Consider the following 20,888-nt stretch of genomic DNA (forward strand, 5'->3'; position numbering starts at 1 on the left):
ATAATTAACTTTATTGTAATGTAACTATTTGTTTGTCAATTAATACATTTGTAAAACCAAATAATATTATTTCCATAAATCTGTTATTTATTATATTATATCATAATATACCTATGTAAAATAGAGTTTTATCACGGTAAATAAAGAACTATTATCATTATGATTTCAACTATGATTATTTGTAAAATTCCTTAAAGTAACTAATTACATTTTCAAATTCATTAGGAACAACACATAAATAGCATTTTTTTTTTAATATATATATTATTTTATTTCGATACGAATGGATTCACAAACGATAACGCAACGTTTGTGAAACCATTCGTATCGAAATAAAATAATATATACATAATATAATATATAATATATAATATATATGTATAAAAAAAAAAATTGTTTTTTTTCAATTTTGTCTAACAAACTGTTAAACAACACTAGTTCATATAAATTACATTTTCGATTTGTCTACGTATATTGACTCTTTATCCGACTTCTTATAAAAAAAAAAACGTTACAACAAAGCCGTAATTTTTAGTTATGTAAAATGGAGTTTTATCACGGTAAATAAAGAATTATTATTATTATAGTTTCAATTATGATTGATTGTTAAAATTCCTAAAAGTAACTAACTAAATTTTCAAATACATGAGGAACAACACATAAATCTCAATTATTTTTTATATATTTTATTTATTTCGATAAAACTAGATTCACAAACGTTGCGTTATGCATTCACGACGACCATTTAACTAAATCCAAGAAATGCAAAAGCCATCTATACTCGAACGGCAAGCAGATGCGTTTCAACTCGTTCATATAGTCTTTGAAATTCTTAATGACTAATGCGGTCAACTCGTTGCTGGACTGCAATTGGTTGACGTTTAAACCGAGCCGATCGACTCCACTGGAACCGTGCAGTTTGTTTAGCACCTCATTGGCTTTTGCCTTAACTTCGGTTGACATTTTTTTTATTTCTTCAATGTTTGCATCGCTTTTCGTCTTGAGATCCGATATGACGGACACGAGGAAATGGTCTTTGAACGCCGTCAACTGTAACACGTCTTGGACCACGTCTGCGATAGCGTCTTTGGTCTGTCTCAGCGTCCTCGGTTCGAAGCGTCCGGCTGTTAGCTGTTTCTCGTAAACGCGCAGCACCACCGCAAGGTGACAATACAATCTGGCGTCGATAATCCTGACCAACAAGAGCTGGTGGTCCATCCGTTCGTACGGTGTGTAAATCCAACGGTTGTTTTCGAAAAATGTTCTGGTCGCCGGCACCTCGGTCAGGTGTTTTTGTTTAGCCACGTTCCAATCCACATTGGTATGGGCTATTTGCCGGGACAACAATTCACTCTGATCGTTCCAGAACGGTGTCAAATACAAAAGTGCTAACATCTGGTTGTGATTGCGATTGGTTGTAAGCGGTATAGCGCGTAGACCATTTAAAAAACGGTCGTGCCCCTTAGGGTTGTTCGAAACGAAATCCGGTGCCATAGCAGTTTCCGGAAGGTTTTTTTCGCGTTTACAAGTGTCGATGAAGTCCGAAACGCCGGTTTGCAGAAGACGGTCACCTTCGAATGGGTCTTCGCCGCTTTTGAAACCGTTTTTACAGCCGCCGTAGTTGTCAATGGCGATCGTTTTCAAAAAATGACTCCAAAGCCACTTGCCCGTTTCCAAATTTTCGGCCAGCAACAGTTCAACTATCATCGTGGTATCCTGTGTGATTTTTTTTAATTTGTGTAAACTGTCCGCGTCATAAGCAAAACGATTTTCAGATATGATATTTTCCAATAAGGAACTCATGTACCCCACGTTCGATTTGGCTATCACGCAAAAACTACATTTGATGTCCCGGGCTTTTTTTTCCAGTCCATAGCGGATTCTTACTTGTTTTTGGTATTTATCATAACCGGGCATGGACAGAGAGCTGTTGATAGCAGTCGATTGTTTGTTGAACGTCTTCACATTGTCCACGGCGTTCAAATAGCTTTTGTCAGATGTGGGAATGAAAAACCGTGCCTGGGTTATCTGAAATATTTATAAATATATAGTTATGTATTTATAGAAAGGTATTCTTAAAAATTCGCCAAATATTTCATAGATTATAATCTCAATTTTAATGACTTTCTGTTACACGAAAAAAACATCAATACATTTTTCAAAAAGCTGACATTCTATTTTTATATAAGAAACTGATTACTATCGGTTTTTTTTATGGCCGAAGATATTGAAAAAAACGATAAAAAATTTGTGTAAGACACAAACTCAAAATACATTTGACGACAAAAAATTCGAAAAAATGTTCATCGTAACTGACGCGCAGTGTAATTTACAAAAAAAAAAAACTAAAATATGTTTTAGAGTTTTATAATTTTAGCGAGTAAGCAATAATTTTTTATGGTGTCCAAAAAAATAAAAATAAAAAATTTTTTAATTTTTTCATCGTAACCGACATGCAGTGTAATTAAAAAAAAAACAAAAAACTGCTTCAGAGTCTTATGATTTTAGCCGTTATGCTCTAAGTAGACTGAAGCTTTATCAATTATCATTATTAACAAAATAAAATTTAGCAAAATCAGCCAAAAAAAAAAGAAGATTTGTTTATAGTGTACAACCATTGAGTATAATATATACTCAAGGTACAACTAATATCCACCGCAAAATATAAATTATTTCACGGAAAACTTATTGTTCATAATAAATGTTTACCTGGCTGTTACTTGTTGTTTCCATTGTTTTAGTATTTAAAATTAAAGCAAAACAACACAGCAAAATTGCACAAAGTTTGGCGATCATTGTTACTTTTTATTTTTAATTGCACTACAAGTCTCTAGTATGGTATGGTGTAACTATGACCAACCTACTAGAATCGCAAGACTTTATACGATAGCCAAAGTATAGCGAAAAAGGATACTAGGTAAGCAATTGTATTTTTCAAATTTACTCAACAACTTGTTTAACAACACTAGTTCATATAAATCATATGTTTACTCTGTATGCTCTGTCTAGACTGTGTCTAAATAGATATTTTATACAAATTTTTGTTAATCCGACTTCTTATGAAAAAAAAAAACGTTATAATAGAGCACATAAGGTTATCTCATCTGTGTAGACATATGGTTGAAATGGGTTCAGAATATATCAACAAAAAAAAAATACATTGTTGTAAAATCAACAATTATTTTCAGTTTCCCAACAAAGTTATTTGGTTAAACATAAATTATTGGTCTAGAGTTTGGATTTTTTGTATGGACCTTATATGACTTAAAATTCGAAGGGTATGATAAATCATAATAGTTGACAATATTCTTCATTTTGACCTATTTTTCTAGTATTTGTAAACACAGACGTATGAATATGTTTTTTCAACTGATGAACTTTGTATATTATTCATAAAACAAACTGATAAAATATGCAACATTGTTTAAAAGTCCGTCTTAAGTTTTATCGCTATTTTGAATATATTTTATTTACAGTTCTTCTACTATCCCCCTGTGCAAATGAAATATGTCCATCTGATATAATTAGTTTTATATACAAAAATGACAATGAGCTTTTTTTTTTGAACAGGTAGAAATAATTGGATTGTAAAATATGATAATGCATGATATATTGTTATATAACGCTATAAATGTCAACATTTGTGTTAATTTTGATCCGAAAATTATAAAAATAAATTGATTGAGAATATTATAATTCATTTCTTACTCAATACATTATGCATTTTTGATAACAATGTTAGCGAATCAGGTGTTTGTTGAATTTAACCTAATCTAAGCTTTAATAGTTGTTATCGAATACATTTTTTTTTGTCTGTTCCCTAGATAATAATTTTAACTCCAATGCAAAGCGGATGTTTTATTTTTTGTCTGAATCTAACATTAAAACGGCTAAGTTAATTTAGTTGATCAGCAAATCTACCAATCAGTAAGAATTGTGTTTACTATGCGCTTTGGCGAGGGAAGTTTTTAAATTGAAAAAATTTCACTTCTTCGGTCTTCTAAAATATTAAATCTACCCAAAAAAACAGAAGTAGTACAAACTTTTAACGCCACCACTTAAACGTATACCATAAATTAATTAATTTAAATAGATATTTTAACTGTACACATTTTCACATTTATTATTATTTTATAAAATAAATAAGATAAGAACATGAAAAAAAAGGATAGATAACGGGTGAGAGATAGGGGTAAGAGATGAGGGTTGGGGTTGGGGTAGGAATGGGAGTGGAGGCTTATATGTTGTATTCACTACGTTCAAAATAGAACTGAATAATAAATTCAATAATTAAAGGGGCCACTATCTCTATAAAGGTTTTGGGTCAGATGTTATGAAAACTTGGCTAGTAAACTTGATATGTAGAAGTAAAGCCACCTTAGATACATAAAAATGTATCTCGTGGTGTTGATGACTCGTACGCAAGCTGTTAAAATATAAAATGCCATACCTATGTTTTAACCTTAAATAGAGCCTTGCAAACCTTTTGAAATTTAAATTTATTTAATAAGATATAATAGTAAATTAAACGGTCCTCAAAGATTGACTAAGATGAAATTGTTGAAAACAATTTTATTAACTTAATAGTGTGAAATATAGATATAAAATGTTATTATAATATATTTATAATTGTTTTTTTTTAATTTTTTATTATATACTACCTATTCATTTTTTTACATAGTTAGTGTAAATTTTTTTTAGTTTTATTATTAAAGCTTAAAACTTTTATTAAGAAAAACTATCATATACTTATAAAATATTTAAATAAACCCTCAGTCACAAACATAATACTGTATAACGTATATTAGCCGAACTAAATGTATAATTGCTACAAATTTATTTGTCCCAACTATTTATTTAGTTATTCCAACTAGAAATTTATTGTGTCCCTATGGTCCTATATTAACCATAATTTTAGTTTGACCAACTATGTATTTTTTTCTGAGCACTTGCATTTCATATAATGCTATCAAGTTTTACATTAAATTTAATTGCACAAACATGTACAGCGAACACGCCATACTTAATTTTATTAGCCGTTACTCAAAACTACTCGAATTAAACCATCTAAGGCATCGTTTCCGTGGTGTAGCGGTTATCACATCTGCCTAACACGCAGAAGGTCCCCAGTTCGATCCTGGGCGGAAACAGTAACCTTTTTTTAGTTTTTTATTCATTTTTTTTAGTTTAGCTTAACAAATTATTCGGTGTTCTTTCATTTTTTATGTAAGTTTGACCAATTTGTTTTATCATCGAGATACATTTTGTGATAATATTATGCATCATTATTATTTTTTTTTTATACAAGCAGCCAAAGTAGGTATTTATAGTTTTAATTAAAGTTTACAGATTTTCTGAATGTGTTTTTAAGCATGTTTTGGGGATTTATGGACTAAATTTTAAACTAAAACCAAGTCTATCTAAAAATATGACTACATAAACATACCAAAGAACACCAACAATTTTGAACGTTGCGATTGGTGTTAACTTGGCCAATATTGGTTGGGTCTAGTCGAACCAATGTGTAAGTAATTTGTATAAGTAATTTAATTTTATGTGCTTCTTTTGAAAACGATTCGACGCTGTGCATGCTAACTGGACTAAATTAATTTCGCATCGAAGCGTTTAGTAGTGAAAGAATAACTAAAAAATTATGTTCAGATTAATAAAATGGCGTGACCCCACTTTGCTAACTTTTTTCTGACTATTTTATACTGTTCTTGTTTTTTTTCCCAGAAGTCATTTTGAGAAAAAATGTTGAGAATATTTCAATTCCTATTCTAAAATATTTTTTTCCCAATAGGCACTATTGTTAGTATTGCAAAAAAAAAATAAAATGGATGATTGAAAATTGATTGGGAAATTAGTAATTGCAATATTACGAGTTCATAATTTGACTCTCTGCATTTGCACTAAGTTAATTGGTTACATTACTATAACATAATAAATATTATGACATTAGTTACTAATGTCAGCTAATAATATTTAATTGGTAAAAATAATTCAAATGCTGTGTTAGTCTTAATAATTCATATGCATTGGCTAAGCAGCGAGTGGGGGGGGGGGGTGCTCGAAATACTAAAAACCTTATAATTGAAAATCACAGTTTATACAATATGATTGTAAATGTATTATTCTGTATTATTTTTAATGTAATATGCATACAGTTTTATAAAATACTTATATGATGATTAATTTCGATACTTGTATATTACAGTATCGTTTGTATATTGTGCAGAAAAGTATTTGCCAAAGTGATTAAAATGATAAAAAAACCGATATAACATTGGTGAAACTATAAAATATTTGTGTTTTTTTTTGTTAAGTATGACTGTTCTTATAACGTCATAACTTTAAAGGTCGTGCGTAACCCACATGTGTTTTCAATTGTTGTTTGCAATGCGACAATCGTTGTGAAAAATACTGTACAACAATATTATAATGTGTTAGCAAACAAAGGGATTTCAGCTAAAACTAAAAATGCTAGTTGTACCTATGCTCTTATAATATTATGCGTCAAACGCCAATTATTTTGTTATTAATTAGAAACACAGTAAATATATATATATATATATCTAATTTGTAACATACTGAAAAAACAGAGGACGAAAGATTCCAAATGAAAATATCAAAAAATTGTAGCACTCGCCTATTTGAAACCTATTTACAGGTTAGGTCCATCAAAGTGTTAAAAATGGGTTTTACCACTCGAAATTACAATTGAGGCTATTGCCATATAAGGATACGCTAAAAAATGATTTCTTACAAATTTCAACTTGATCCGACTTTTTTTTCGAAATTATAGCTAGTCGAAATTAAAAATTCATTAGTTTTTTCTGCCTATTTTAAGGATGAAGGAGTAACCTTTCCAGCTTTTACCCCTTCTAGGTGGCAAATAGATAAAACTACAAAATTAATTCATGACAACAGCAAAAAACAACAGTAAAACTATGTCCTTGAAAACTAGTCGTTTTAACATTTATTCAAGTTTAGATTTCGAGTTAATAGAATTTTTTGGATTCGGGTGGCGAAGCTTCAAATCCACATTGACTCCCATTTCACAAGTCCAAGTCAATTGTACTTCATGTCGATTGCTTTTGATGCGTGCTTACAACGGTTGTATGTTTTTCAACATAAACGACCGGTTGTGTACAACACTTGTCTTTTATAGGCGAAAACATAAATCAAGCAAATTAACAATATGCTGTGATATGGTATCACACTTTAGAGTGATGAAAATATATGCAAAAAAGTTTAGTTTGTGTACCATTTTTACTCTTATAAATATATCGATTTGAAACCCCACCATTCTTTTGTAAACACCCTGTATGTATATATATGTATACACGTTTAAAAATAAAGTAACCAATTGTATAGTACATCATAATATTCATACACTATTAACATTCATTATAATCATTCGTACTTGTACAAATACAAAGTAGATCACAGTAGAATGAAATTTACCTTTAGATAATTAAACATACAGTCCGTATGAATATATTTTCGGTGTATGTGCTCTGAAAATACTTGCATACGAATTTGTAAAATAGTTTATTATAGATAGATCTAGAAATTTAAACAGATGTGGCTAGTCAATTTTTGAAGTCTTTATATATTAACATACATCATAATCGAAAATAATTGTTGAACAATTTAAAAATGGTTTTCAGTTTTATTCAAAATCAATAGATATTTATAAGTTAACCCCCCCCCCCCCCGAAAAAATTCACTTCTAAGCACCTTATTGTCATTACAGGTAAAATGCTTTTAGGTAGTCGCATTCAGTTATAGACTTATGATCCACCTCCCCCCCCACCAATTACGCCCATATTCGAATGGGTTACATAAATTATAGTATAGCTGAATATCACGAATTCGATGAATTCAAAACTTTTCCAATTAGAGATATTCATAAGATTTTTTTTTATTTAATCGTCTCGAATAATAAAATAACGCTTATTTTTCTGTATTTCCTTAGGCAATAATATGTTGTTACAATAATTTGTCGTTACTTAAATTATTGTTTTTACTTGAAATTTCAATAACACATTTTACACGGTACATCTTGTATAAACATATATTTCAATGTATCCCTACGAAGCGTGTACAAAAAGTAAACAGATTTTGGACAAGTATCGACCCAAAGCAAGTCTCAAACGAATGTGAACCACTTAAACAAACAGAAGCCCCGTTTGTGTGCTTTATTCCAATAGCTATTATTTTGTATTCAAAATTATTTATGATTTTGTTTTTCCCAAATTTTTGGTCTTACACGAAATACGTCAGAAACACAAAACTCGTAAGCAAAACACGTTAAATTCCTAACAGCAGGTCTCATAAAAACCATACATATTTCCAATTACAATGATTTCAAACAAGATTGTACTCCTTTTTTTTGTCGCATGTTTTGTCGAGAAATGTAGTAGTACGGTTGAATGGCGAGAGATATTCAAGAGGAACGACAGCAATAGCGATGGTCTTATCGACGCTGTTGAATTACAGAAAATAATATTCCAAGATTTCAAAGGATTCATCACCGTTCGCCTTGCAGACATTTATATATCTTTCATTAATTTAAACGGTAATCAAAAAAAAAAAAGTCCCACGTTAAAAACCATTCTACAATTATTGATATAATTTTTTTTTCAGGAAGCAATAAAATAGGTTTTGAACAGTTCAAACGTATGGCACCGCTATTCGAGATTTTGTCGCAGGTTTGTTCAGTTCTATAATTTTTACTGCCCGAAGCGGGAGGGGGCGACTTTTTGAATTTTGTAGTTGCCTTGTTGAAAAAAACTGTTTCACATATCCCTGTAGAATATTCTAAAATTACCAGAATAATGTGGTCGTTAATCAGTTTTATTAGTCTTAAAAGTTGATAAATTTTAGGACGGAAGATAATGTCTAGTGTGGTATTGTTTTAATTTATTTAAGTATTATGATTGGAACGATTCTCGATTAGGGTGGATCGTGTGCCTGTAATAGTTATCAGCATAATTTAATGAACATCATTTTTATATACCTGTTTTAATGTTAATTCACCCGCAACAATAGCAACCCAGCGTTTTTCTATTGTCGAAGTGTAATTTTCCCTTAGCTTACTTTCACTGCAGTATTTTGAGAAAACCGTATAAGTTACAGCCACGCCATAGATTTACCTTTAGTGTAATTTTCAAATCTTAAGGCTCATAGCTACGGCCACGATAGCAAAACAAAGTAAAATATTCCACCTCTTCTAGATGCGGAATGGAGGAATAGGCTAAGAAATATTTAATTTAGTTTTTATTTAAATTATTTTTGATTATTGATCAACCTAAGTTTAACTGCAGCACCTTCTAATGCAGAAAATGTCAACGCGTATACATTTAATAATATAAGTTATTTACTCAAAACTTTCTTTCAACATGCTACCCTTTTTAGAAAAACTTACTCTTTAAACTTATATTGTTAAATTACTTATAGGTACTATGTTTATCAATAATATCTTTAATGTATCGGTATTTAGGAATACCAACTATATTTGTACTTTTATTATTAAAAATTGCGCATTTTATTTTTACACACAACTGCAACGAATTAAAAAAATAATTGTACTTTTAATTATTTATAAAATCACCAAAAGTAATTCCACAATATGTCAGCTAATTATGTGTTTTAGGGTGGAGTGAAGACACAATTGGAATATATTATTGTCTAATATTGTTAAATAACATAAATTTAAGAAACTCTAAACAGAAAAACTAGAGGAGTGTAATTATTTTTAGAAAAAACATTAGAGTATTATCCTAAAGGAACTAACTTTGTAAAAAAAATATATATATATACATTAAACCATACCAAATAAATCGTTATAGAGTGTACATAACATGTCTTTTTTGTTTTGTATTAGAGGGGAAATTCAGAGGACAATGACAAAGTCAACGGTAGTGAGACTATTTCGGTAGAAAATTTCCAGGTAAAATTATTGCAAAAATTTGGAGACGTGTTTAAAAAGAAGATAGAAGTTTTAGAACTATTCAAGCTCATCGGTCTAAACGGTATTAAAAAAACTTATCTTCCTATTAAAATTTGTTTTAAAATTATCCACAATTGTTTTCAGAAAAAGATTCAATTGGGAGCGAAAAGTCCAAGGAAATAGTAGACATTTTGAGGGCTACTCTAAAGGTTAACAGCTTAGATAATTACTTTTTTACTGTGATTAATCGTATCTAAATGTAATGGGAAAGAATAATTAGGGATTTTTAAGTCTTATTATCGTTATTGAATAGATTTTTTATTTTAACTTAACATTTTTTAATTCGAGTTGTGTAGATTTGAGCAAAAATTATAATAATAATATACTCAGTATATGATATATTTGAAGAAAACGTATTTTTTAAAAAACATTTTTTTAGTTAAATGACCTATACGGGGTATTTCGCTTATTCGACAAGGACAAAAATAACGTTTTCGACGGCGAAGAACTTGTTGAACTAATACAAAAGGTACGCCCAGATTTGGCGGCCGTAGAACGTGCAAAAGCTCAGATGAAGAGCTACGATACAAACGGTACGTACCTGAATAGGTCGTCGAAGTAAAAAATGTTTGTGAATGATATAATATACAATTTTCTAGGCAACGATGAGATTGATTTTGCTGAATTTTCAAACCTTTACTGTAGTCCGCTTCCCGCAGAGCAGACGTTCGAAGATATGTTTGGTAAACCACTCGTATCTATAGACGAACTTAACGATTTCTATGAACGACTACTCGGAGGACGACTTCCATTGAACCTGATAAATCAACTAGATCCTTTACGTAAAAACAAAATATCTTATCAAGGTAAATAATATATTATTATATTACCAATTGTATGCAGATTTTTGTATCTGGGACTTCACTACATTTTAGCGTTTGAATAAAAATGTATATCAAAATAAAATTCTATCAATCTGTTCGTTTCCTATAACTTTGTACAATTATGACGTTGCCCCGTATTTTTCAAGGTTTCCAAAAAAAAAAAATAGCCCACAAAAATCATGTTTATGTTCGCATTGTCAGATAGGCGAAAATGATACACAAGCGGTTCTTATCTAGCTATTATCAGCCGGATCAGCCTGTATGGTCATTTCTGACTTCCATTGAAAATATATACTGAGAAAATCATAGTTATAGCTTTGAATACTAATGATAATGTATACTGTAATTACCTATTCCTTTAGTTATAACTTATAATTTTTTTTTAGTGCAAGATCAGTCAGTGATTTACTTTAAATATTGTGTATTTGTTTCAGACATCAATAAAATTGCAAACGTTTTTTAAATAGTTAGTGAGGAAACTATGCACATTTAATACAAATTTCAAGTATATATGTCAATAGCGAACGTAATCAAAAGATTGTCTAATTAATTTGTATAACTGCTAAAGATTAATGATATTGTAATAAAATATTTGTTTGCCTGTTTTTTTCAGTTTTACATTATTTTATAAAAATAGATATTTTCCTTCACCTTTTCACAGACGGTTAATAACCCATTAAGATTTTATTCAAAACTGTAAAGGTCTAGTTTCGAACCATTCAGCCAATTCACCTATTAAGTAGATGTAATCATCAAGATTACACATTGATACACACAAATACATTCATTCCTTCTTGTTATCACATATTTTAATAAACAGTATTTTTTTTTAATCTAAACATGGGTATGTAATTTCTTTTGTTATTTAAATTTTTTTCCGTTATGTCATGAATTGTGATGAGTCCACAACCTGTGTTTATCGTTCTTAATTTTTTTTTAACTAGCCACCTCAAAAATATATTTGTAATACTGTCAATCGTTGATACCAACCCTGATTAAATTGGATTCCATGAAGAACCCCAGTAGGGGTTTGAGTCAGTTTAAATTGTTGAAATCCCAACAATGTCGCTTAAAAAAACCTAGCATATTTTTTATTTAACATAGTTTTATCTCTAGGATGTATAATAATATGTTTTGAGAAAGGGAGATCGACAGAAATGATCTAGATTTGTATTAACATTAATTAATTCATCTTGAATTTGCATTAATTATACACAACCCTTTTGTATAAAATGACGAACAAGATACATCTTATACGTAATTATGCAATGGTTTTGTGTGCAATAGCAAAGCATACCTACAAATTTATATCTTAGTAGATACTTAGTACAGTGCTACGCTCCAAACATAATCCTTTAGTAGATTTTCCTCACTCTAATGTCAATATTTCTAGATAAAGACATGTTTTTTTTGCTTTAAAATCTCCCTGGTACTAGATATTTTTATTCATTTACTTGCTCTGGTAGGTTTCCATTCAGAATCATTTGAGTTTGGGTTCCTTCGTTACGGTTACAATATTGTTTTCAATATTGCACAGGTTTTTAGTATTTTCAACCGATAAAGAATTTAAGTTTAAAACCGTTATAAGAAGAATAATATTATTATCTAAAATAATATTCCAAATTAATGTTTTATTCATATTTCTTAATGCTACATGTGTCTAAATAAAACAAAAGAACTAGTCACGCATTTATTGAAAATTGATATACATAGAAATAATTTAGTAACGATAGAATTAAAAAACGTATTTTTAGCATAATTCTAAAATACGAACGATAATCATTAACCAAGCAAGATTTTTTATTTAACAATAATATTAATAATAATTAGTCGACTGTTAACAAAAAAAAAAGTAACTTCACTGGCACTTTACTGAAGCAGTAAAACCCCAAATTTTGTGTTTTGATTTCAAATAAAGCTTAATTACAGTATAATAAATTTGTTAACATAGTAGATTTTATTAACTATATAATACTACTATATTAACTAGTATTGCTTTACTAATAAACAAGTATAATAACACAATGAAAACAATATGTAATATGGTTTATTTAATGCAAACGTTTATGCTTGCAATGACATTATACGGTTTCATACGATTTTTGTTGTGTGAAAATGTTGAAGTAGGGTACCTAAGTAAATAATATTTTCATAATAAATTGAATTTCGCATAATTCTTAAGCGATACTTAAATTGTGTTATAATTTGATTTACAAACAGTGTGTTCGTAATATAAAATTTAAATATCTTGAGCAGCAGACGATTGAACTACATCTATGAAATGCAAAAACACTTTATATTCGAACGGCATGCATACGCTTTCCAACTCGTCTAAATAACCTTGAAAATCATCAATGATCCTAATTACAAAATCGGTGTTAGACAGTTGGCCTTCGTTAATGTTGAAACTGAGCCAATCGCTTTCGTTTGAGCTACCACCGTTTAAATTGTTAAGGATCTCGTTGGCCTTTGTCTTCACTCTTCCTAAAATATCTGTTATGTCATTGATGTCGCTTATTATTCCAAACTTAAATTCTGATACAACATTCAAAAGAAAATCATTTTTGTACTCTATTATATTCAACGCGTTTTTGTTAACATCATCTATAAGATTTCTGGTGTTTTCCATCGTCTGTTCGTCAAGTATGGAAAACTGCTTTTCATAAATATGCAGTACAACAGAAAAGAAACAATAAAATCTGGCATTAATAATGTTGATTACAAATTGTTGGTGGTCGAATCGACCGTATGGTTTGTAAATCCAAGTGCGATTTTCCACAAATGCTCTGGTAATAGCGACCTCGACTTCATGTCGTTGTTTAACATTACTCCAATCGACATGGACTCCGGCTATTTGTCTGAACAATATTTGACGTGTGTCGTTCCAAAATGGTTTAAGATATAAAAAGTGTGTCGTGACCAAATAAGTGCCGCTTAAAACAAGTGTACCCCATCTGGAACTGCGTAGATCGCAAATCATTTTTTCATATATATTCGGATTTGTCGAAATCAAATCAGATTCTATTGTATTCTTGGGAAGATATGCAAAGCGTCTATTTAAAAAATCTGCAAATGTTCTGGAATGGAGTAAAAAATAAAACATATAATTGTATACATTCGGTGTTTTCGAAACCACATCAGATTCTATTGCAGTCTTAGGTAGGTAATCGGCGGCTTCACATTTTTTTATGAAATCTGTAACGCCAGATTGAAACTGGTTGTCTTCGAATGGGTTTTCCTGGATGAAACGTTTGTTATCTTCGTATTGGCTGATTGCAATGATTTTCAAATAATAACTCCAAAGCCATTTTCCTGTTTCAAAATTTCCCCACACTAATAAATGTAGTATAAGTCCGGCTTCTTCTTTAAGACGTGTTAAAGTCTCCTCATTATTAATGAAAGGCTCTCCATTTTCTAGCTTTACAAATAAGTCCTTCAAGTATAATAATTTTGATTTTGCAACTAAAGAAAAACTACAATTGATGTCTTTAGCTTTTGTCTTTAATTTATCACGGCTTTTTAATTGTAATTCGTAATCCCAAAAAGTTTCCAAAGAGCGGGTTGTCAAAAGTGCCATGTCGTCGTATGTAATACTAACTGAATGTTTGTTGTATGTTGTCAAACTATTTATGGCTTGTACATAGCTTACATCATTTAATCGTACATATAACCGCAAAGGGGCAATCTATAAAACAATTTTGTTTATAAATAATTATAAAAAAGTAATTTTAAAAACAAACAAAGTAAAAATTGTCGTCTAAAAACTGGTAATAATAATTATTAAACACTATTAAAAACAAAAAATGTAGTCTCGTAATAATCTATAATTCACCCATGGTTATTTTACTTTAAAAAAAATTAAACTAAATCTCAGTATGGTGCAGCTACTTAACATAATTTATTTTAAATATATTGTCTGAAAATGTTTAATTGTGAATTCCAATTAACAGAAAGAAGTCGATTGTTTGTGGAACGTCGTCACAATGTCAACGGTGCGCACATAGTCTTTGTCATACGTAGGAACGAAAAACCGTGCGGAGGTTATCTAAAAAATATATATATATATAGTTGTAAAATATATAAAACAGTATCTTTAAAGTTAGCCAAATTTAACTTAACATTTAATAACTGATAATATTTATAGGTATATAAACTATTTATAAACATAAAAGTGACTTAGATAGCCATAAAACAGTCCTATGATATATAAATGTATAAAACGTCAAATATTTCATAGAGAAGTAAATAAAACGAACACAGTAATCAAAACAATTGAAAAAATTAATAAATAAGATAACTTTTGTATCTTTTTGACTTTTCTATTAATTTGCATCTATTTTTGTTATTCCAAACGTTTTTATGAGATCCCAGATTGAAATTTAAACGTTTTATGTACGAATTTCCTAGCTATTTGAAAAAAAAATTCTCAAATTTTAAAACATGAAAAAGCCGACTTTTTAGATTATAAACTCAATTTTAATGACTTTCTGTTACACGAAAAAAAATATTCTATATTTTTTTCAGAATGTTGATAGTTTTTTTTTACATAAACAACTGATTATCATCGGTATTTTCTATGGCCGAAGATACTAAAAACGATAAAAATATGTGTCAAGAAACAAACTCAAAATACTTTTAGCCAAATAATTGAAAAAAAAAATCCAAAAAATGTAAAGTTGTTTTTTATTGTAACTGAAATGCATTGTGATATAAAAAAAAAAAAAAAAACTAAAGTATGTTTTAGAGTTTTATAATTTTAGCCGTTAGGCTCTAAGCAGGCATTAGCTTTTTCATTATTATCAAAATATATTTTAGCGTAAGAAATCATTTTTTTAAAGCGTACAACTGAGATTTACCGCAAAATATAAATTATTTTACTTAAAACTCATAGTTCATAATAAATGCTTACCTGGTTGTTACTTACTGATACGATTGTTTTTATGTTTAAAATTAAAGCAAAACAACATAACAAAAATGCACAAATGTTTGCGTTCATTTTTATTTTTATGTACAATACAAGTCTTGTGTATGGTATGGTGTAACTATGACTGAACTATTATATTCGCAAAACTTTACACCATAGACAAAGTTTTGCAAAAGAAAGAAAACTAGGTCAAAAATTGTTTTTTTTTTCAATTTTGTCCAACAAATTGTTAAACAACACTAGTTCATATAAATTACATTTTCGGTTTGTCTACGTATATTGACTCTGTATCCGACTTCTTATAAAAAAAAAACGTTACAACAAAGCCTTAATTTTTAGTTTTATTTTATTATATCATCATATAACTATGTAAAACGGAGTTTTATCGCGGTAAATAAAGAACTATTATTATAATAGTTTCAATTATGATTGATTGTTAAAATTCCTAAAAGTAACTAACTAAATTTTCAAATACATGAGGAACAACACATAAATCTCAATTATTTTTTATATATTTTATTTATTTCGATAATACTAGATTCACAAACGTTGCGTTATGCATTCACGCCGACCATTTAACTATATCCAAGAAATGCAAAAGCCATCTATACTCGAACGGCAAGCAGATGCTTTTCAATTCGTTCATATAGTCTTTGAAATTCTTAATGACTAATGCGGTGAACTCGTTGCTGGACTGCAATTGGTTGACGTTGAAACCGAGCCGATCGACTCCACTGGAACCGTGTAGTTCGTTTAGGACCTCATTGGCTTTTGCCTTGACACCGGTTGATATTTTTGTTATTTCTACGATGTTTCCTTCACTTGCCGTCTTGAGATCCGATATGACGACCACGAGGAATTTGTCTTTGAACGCCGTCAACTGTAACGCGTCTTGGACAACGTCTGCGATAGCGTCTTTGGTCTGTCTCAGCGTCCTCGGTTCGAAGCGTCCGGCTGTTAGCTGTTTCTCGTAAACGTGCAGCACCACCGCAAGGTGACAATACAATCTGGCGTCGATAATCCTGACCAACAAGAGTTGGTGGTCCATCCGTTCGTACGGTGTGTAAATCCAATGTTTGTTTTCGAAAAATGTCCTGGTCGCCGGCACCTCGGTCAGGTGTTTTTGTTTCGCCACGTTCCAATCCACATTGGTATAGGCTATTTGCCTGAACAAAAATTCATTCCGGTCTTCCCAGAACGGTGCCAAATACAGAAGTGTTAACATCAGGTTGTAATTGCGATTGGTTGTAAGCGGTATAGCGCTTAGACCATTTAAAAAACGACCGTGTCCCTTAGGGTTGTTCGAAACGAAATCCGGTGCCATAGCGGTTTCCGGAAGGTTTTTTTCACGTATACAAGTGCCGATGAATTCCGAAACGCCGGTTTGCAGCAAACGGTCACTTTCGAACGGGTCTACGTCGCGTTTGAAACCGTTTTTAAAGTCGTCGTATTCTGCGATGGCGATCGTTTTCAAAAAATGACTCCAAAGCCACTTGCCCGTTTCCAAATTTTCGGCCAGCAACAGTTCAACTATCATCGTGGTTTCCAGTTGGATTTGTCTTAATTTGTGTAAATCGTCGTCGTCATAAGAAAAACGTTTTACGGCTACAAAACTTTCCAATAAGTACTTCAAGTACACCGCGTTCGATTTGGCGATCACGCAAAAAGTACATTTGATGTCCCCGGCTTTTTTCTCCAGTCTATCGCGGCTTTTTATTTTTTTTTGGTATTTCTCAATATCGTTCACAACGGGCATGGAAAGAATACTCTGCTTGTTGATAGTGGTCGATTGTTTGTTGAACGTCTTCACATTGTCCACGGCGCGCACATAGTTTTTGTCAGATGTCGGAACGAAAAACCGTGCGGGGGTTATCTAAAACATATACAAATATATAGTTATGTAAATATAAAAAAGTAACTTTAAAAATACGCCAAATTCGACTTAGCTAACTAATAATAGTTATTGTTATATGAACTGTTTATAAGCAAATATGTGACTTGGACAGCCTCGAAAAAATCCTATTATACATATATCTATACATATATAACGCCAAATATTTCATAGAAAAGTCGAAAAAACGACCACAGTAATCAAAATAGTTGAAATAATTGTGTGTAAAAAAAAATAATTGCCGGTTTTTTCGACTTTTCTATGAACTTTCAACGTTTTAATGAGATCCAGTTTGAAATTTTATGTACAGTTTTATGTACGAATTTCTTAGCTTTTTGCAAAATATATTATAAAACTTCTCAAATTTGTGGCAAAATGTAAAAGCCGACTTATTAGATTATAAACTATGGCCAAAGACACCAAAAAAAAAAAAAACGATAATACCCAGTTTCTTATATAAAAATATTTTGTCAGCTTTCTGAAAAAAATTAAACACTTTTTTATCGTAACCGATATGCAGTGCAATTTTCAACAAAAAAAAAACCTAGAGCATTTTTTTGAGTTTTATAATTTTAGCCGTTAGGCTCTTAGCAGACTGTAGCTTTTTCAGTATTATCAAAGTATATTTTAGAGTAAGAAATAATTGTTTATAGTGTACAACTAATATCCACCGCAAAATATAAATTATTTCACGGAAAACTTATAGTTCATAATAAATGCTTACTTGGCTGTTACTTGTTGTTTCCATTGTTTTAGTGTTTAAAATTAAAGCAAAACAACAAAGCAAAATTGCACAAAGTTTGGCGATCATTGTTATTTTATATTTTTAATTGCACTACAAGTCGTTTGTATGGTATAGTGTAACTATGACCAATCTATTAGAATCGCAAGACTTTATACGATAGCCAAAGTATAGCGAAAAAGGATACTAGGTAAGCAATTGTATTTTTCAAATTTACTCAACAACTTGTTGAACAACACTAGTTCATATAAATCATATCTTCGGTTTGTACTTTGTCTACGTATGTTGACTCTGTATGCTCTGTCTAGTCTGTGTCCAAATATATATTTTATACAAATTTCTATTAATCCGACTTCTTATAAAAAAAAAAAACGCTATAACAAAGTACAAAAGGTTATCTCATCTGTGTAGACATATGGTTGAAATGGGTTAAGAATATATCAACAAAAAAAAATACATTATTGTAAAATCAACAATTATTCTTAGTTTGCCAACAAAGTTATTTGGTTAAATATAAATTATTGGTCTAGAGTTTGGATTTTTTGTATTTACCTTATATAACTCAAAATTCGAAGGGTAAGATGAATCATAATAGTTGACAATATTCTCCATTTTGACCTATTTTTCTAGTATTTGTGCACATAGATGTGCAATATTATAATTAAGTTGACTAGTGTAATGGGTACATATTTTACTAAAAGTTCATTTATACTATCTATCAATGATTGTGTTTAGCTCGAATTTCAGACTATAAGCTCAAAGTAAATCATTTATTATTAATATTGACCTTTACACCGAATTCGAAAACTTAAAAAAGTTCACTCGTTGTACTAATTTTAAAACTTATTGAAATGTGTACATTTTTTTTTCTAATCAACTATTAGCTAACGGATTACAAACATGTATACAGTTAACAACAAAATTGAGCGATCGGCCGGTAAAAGTTATTGAGAAATAATTAAAAGTATTAAAATATATATGGGAAATAGGACATAGTATATTTGTAAAAAGACTCTAATTGAAATCTATTATACAAGTTCAAATTCGGGCGAAACTCGTTTATGGTAAATTGAGATTTAAAATACCGAGGGATAGAGGTCTCTCAGTTTAAGTAAATCTAAGCAGAAAAAAATAATAATGTGTGCCTGTATTGTTCAAATAATGCAATATTTTCATATTAAACTAAGAAAATATGTAGGTTAACTATGTACTTACGGTTTGAAGAAAACAAATAGCAACAGATATTATGTCTGCTTTACAAATGTATCTGATTCAATAAACTGTATGAAATGCTTGATAGGATAGCAAGTAACCGAAAATATATTTCAAACAATTTAAACCATCGGTTTAAAAGAACAGATATGTGTAATATTCTTAAGGCTTAGTTGCTTTTGATCTTGTAAGATAAAATTCAATTCAAAACATGTCAAAGTTAAGTCACGTCTATGTAATATAATGTCCTGGAACGGAACTGTTTATATCGTCCTAAATTTACAAAAGATCTAAATTAATTTCAACATGTTCTTAATACATTATTTTTTACTAGCTGAAACTCAGTTAAGCTGCCATTTATTCCTTTTAATCGACACTTTTTGTAATTATAAGAAATATTATCAACTTTAGCTTAGTAACGTTTGCAATTCTTGACAGAAAAAATGAAAAGTTTCTATCAACCAAAAAACAAGTTTTTTTGAAATAATACTTTGACTGTTAATAAGGTATTATGAAAATAATGTGATTATCAAAGATTTTTTTTGGTAAAATTTTAGAAAACCTAAAGCTATAAACAAAAAAATCACTGGTAAACTGGTTATTTCGATAATGAAAAAAAACCAGTACAGTGGGGTCGGGGCATAGTGGGGACGGAGCATAGTTGGGTAGGGGCATAGTGGTGACGGGGAGGTCACAGGTTTACAGGAATTTTTAAATCTGAAAGTGATAAAATCACTTTCGAAAAAACGCTTCGATGCAAATCGGTAGTTAGTATTTTCAAGCCAGTACAGTCCAAACCAAGCACAGTATAAACCAGCAAAGTTAGAAAGTTTTAAATGAAGGTTCTGTATTTACAAATGAGCATCAAAGCGTTTATTTGAAAGCGATTTTATCCGAGAGGACTAGTACAGTAGAGTATTGGCATAATTTAATCAAAGCAATGCGGAAACGGAGAGGTCACAGGTCTACAAGAATTATTATAAATAAAAGTGATAAAATTGAATAAAATCGATCAGTCAATATCGATTTTGTTGCTCATTTTTTTTATAATTAACACATAAATAAAAATTATAAATATAAAATAAACTAAAAAATTAAAACTTTCGTGAGTGGTCGCGCGACATACAATTGTAATCCAACACACATTGACCTTAGATAACGACGACAAACGCTACGAACGGTATTCGATAACGAACTGATAAAATGTAACAGTATGTCATTTGAAGGTACTGAAAGTTTAAGGTAATTCCAGTGGTTATTAAAATAGGAGAGTTAGT

General features: G+C 30.2%; 2 protein-coding genes and 1 non-coding gene across 8 annotated transcripts in view; 2 read left to right on the forward strand and 1 right to left on the reverse strand.

The window, feature by feature from the left end:
* The window catches only part of LOC126836332 (uncharacterized), a 76,820-nt gene that overhangs the window by 12,992 nt on the left and 42,940 nt on the right, over window positions 1–20,888 (reverse strand). The window contains exons 1-3 of one of the 5 annotated variants that reach the window (XM_050569563.1): window positions 18,625–18,679; window positions 2,710–2,951; window positions 1,288–2,028 (exon numbers count right to left, since the gene is read on the reverse strand). In XM_050569563.1, coding sequence (XP_050425520.1) covers window positions 1,288–2,028; window positions 2,710–2,796 — 828 coding nt within the window. In that variant the 5' untranslated portion in view covers window positions 2,797–2,951; window positions 18,625–18,679. The other 4 variants (XM_050569567.1, XM_050569570.1, XM_050569564.1 and 1 more) reach the window with 4 other exon arrangements.
* On the forward strand, window positions 5,078–5,150 carry Trnav-aac (transfer RNA valine (anticodon AAC)). Its single transcript has one exon. It is a non-coding gene; the product is annotated as a tRNA-Val (tRNA).
* On the forward strand, window positions 8,195–11,485 carry LOC126836334 (uncharacterized). Of its 2 annotated transcripts, XR_007685315.1 has the most exons (8): window positions 8,195–8,584; window positions 8,653–8,717; window positions 9,893–10,040; window positions 10,103–10,167; window positions 10,398–10,551; window positions 10,618–10,824; window positions 11,277–11,368; window positions 11,456–11,485. XR_007685315.1 is itself a non-coding variant. In XM_050569572.1 (7 exons), exons 1-7 carry the CDS (start codon window positions 8,368–8,370, stop codon window positions 11,303–11,305), a joined length of 885 nt encoding a protein of 294 aa, XP_050425529.1. In that variant the 5' UTR covers window positions 8,195–8,367; the 3' UTR covers window positions 11,306–11,424. The 2 variants fall into 2 exon arrangements, 1 of the variants encoding a protein (XP_050425529.1); XM_050569572.1 differs by lacking the exon at window positions 11,456–11,485 and having other exon boundaries at window positions 11,277–11,424.

The sequence above is a fragment of the Adelges cooleyi genome, unplaced genomic scaffold (assembly GCF_023614345.1).
Source record: "Adelges cooleyi isolate 19-005CV unplaced genomic scaffold, UGA_ACOO_1.1 ACOO_flye_CR_arks_rails_tigmint_CR_PRNA_247, whole genome shotgun sequence".
NCBI lineage: Eukaryota > Metazoa > Arthropoda > Insecta > Hemiptera > Adelgidae > Adelges > Adelges cooleyi.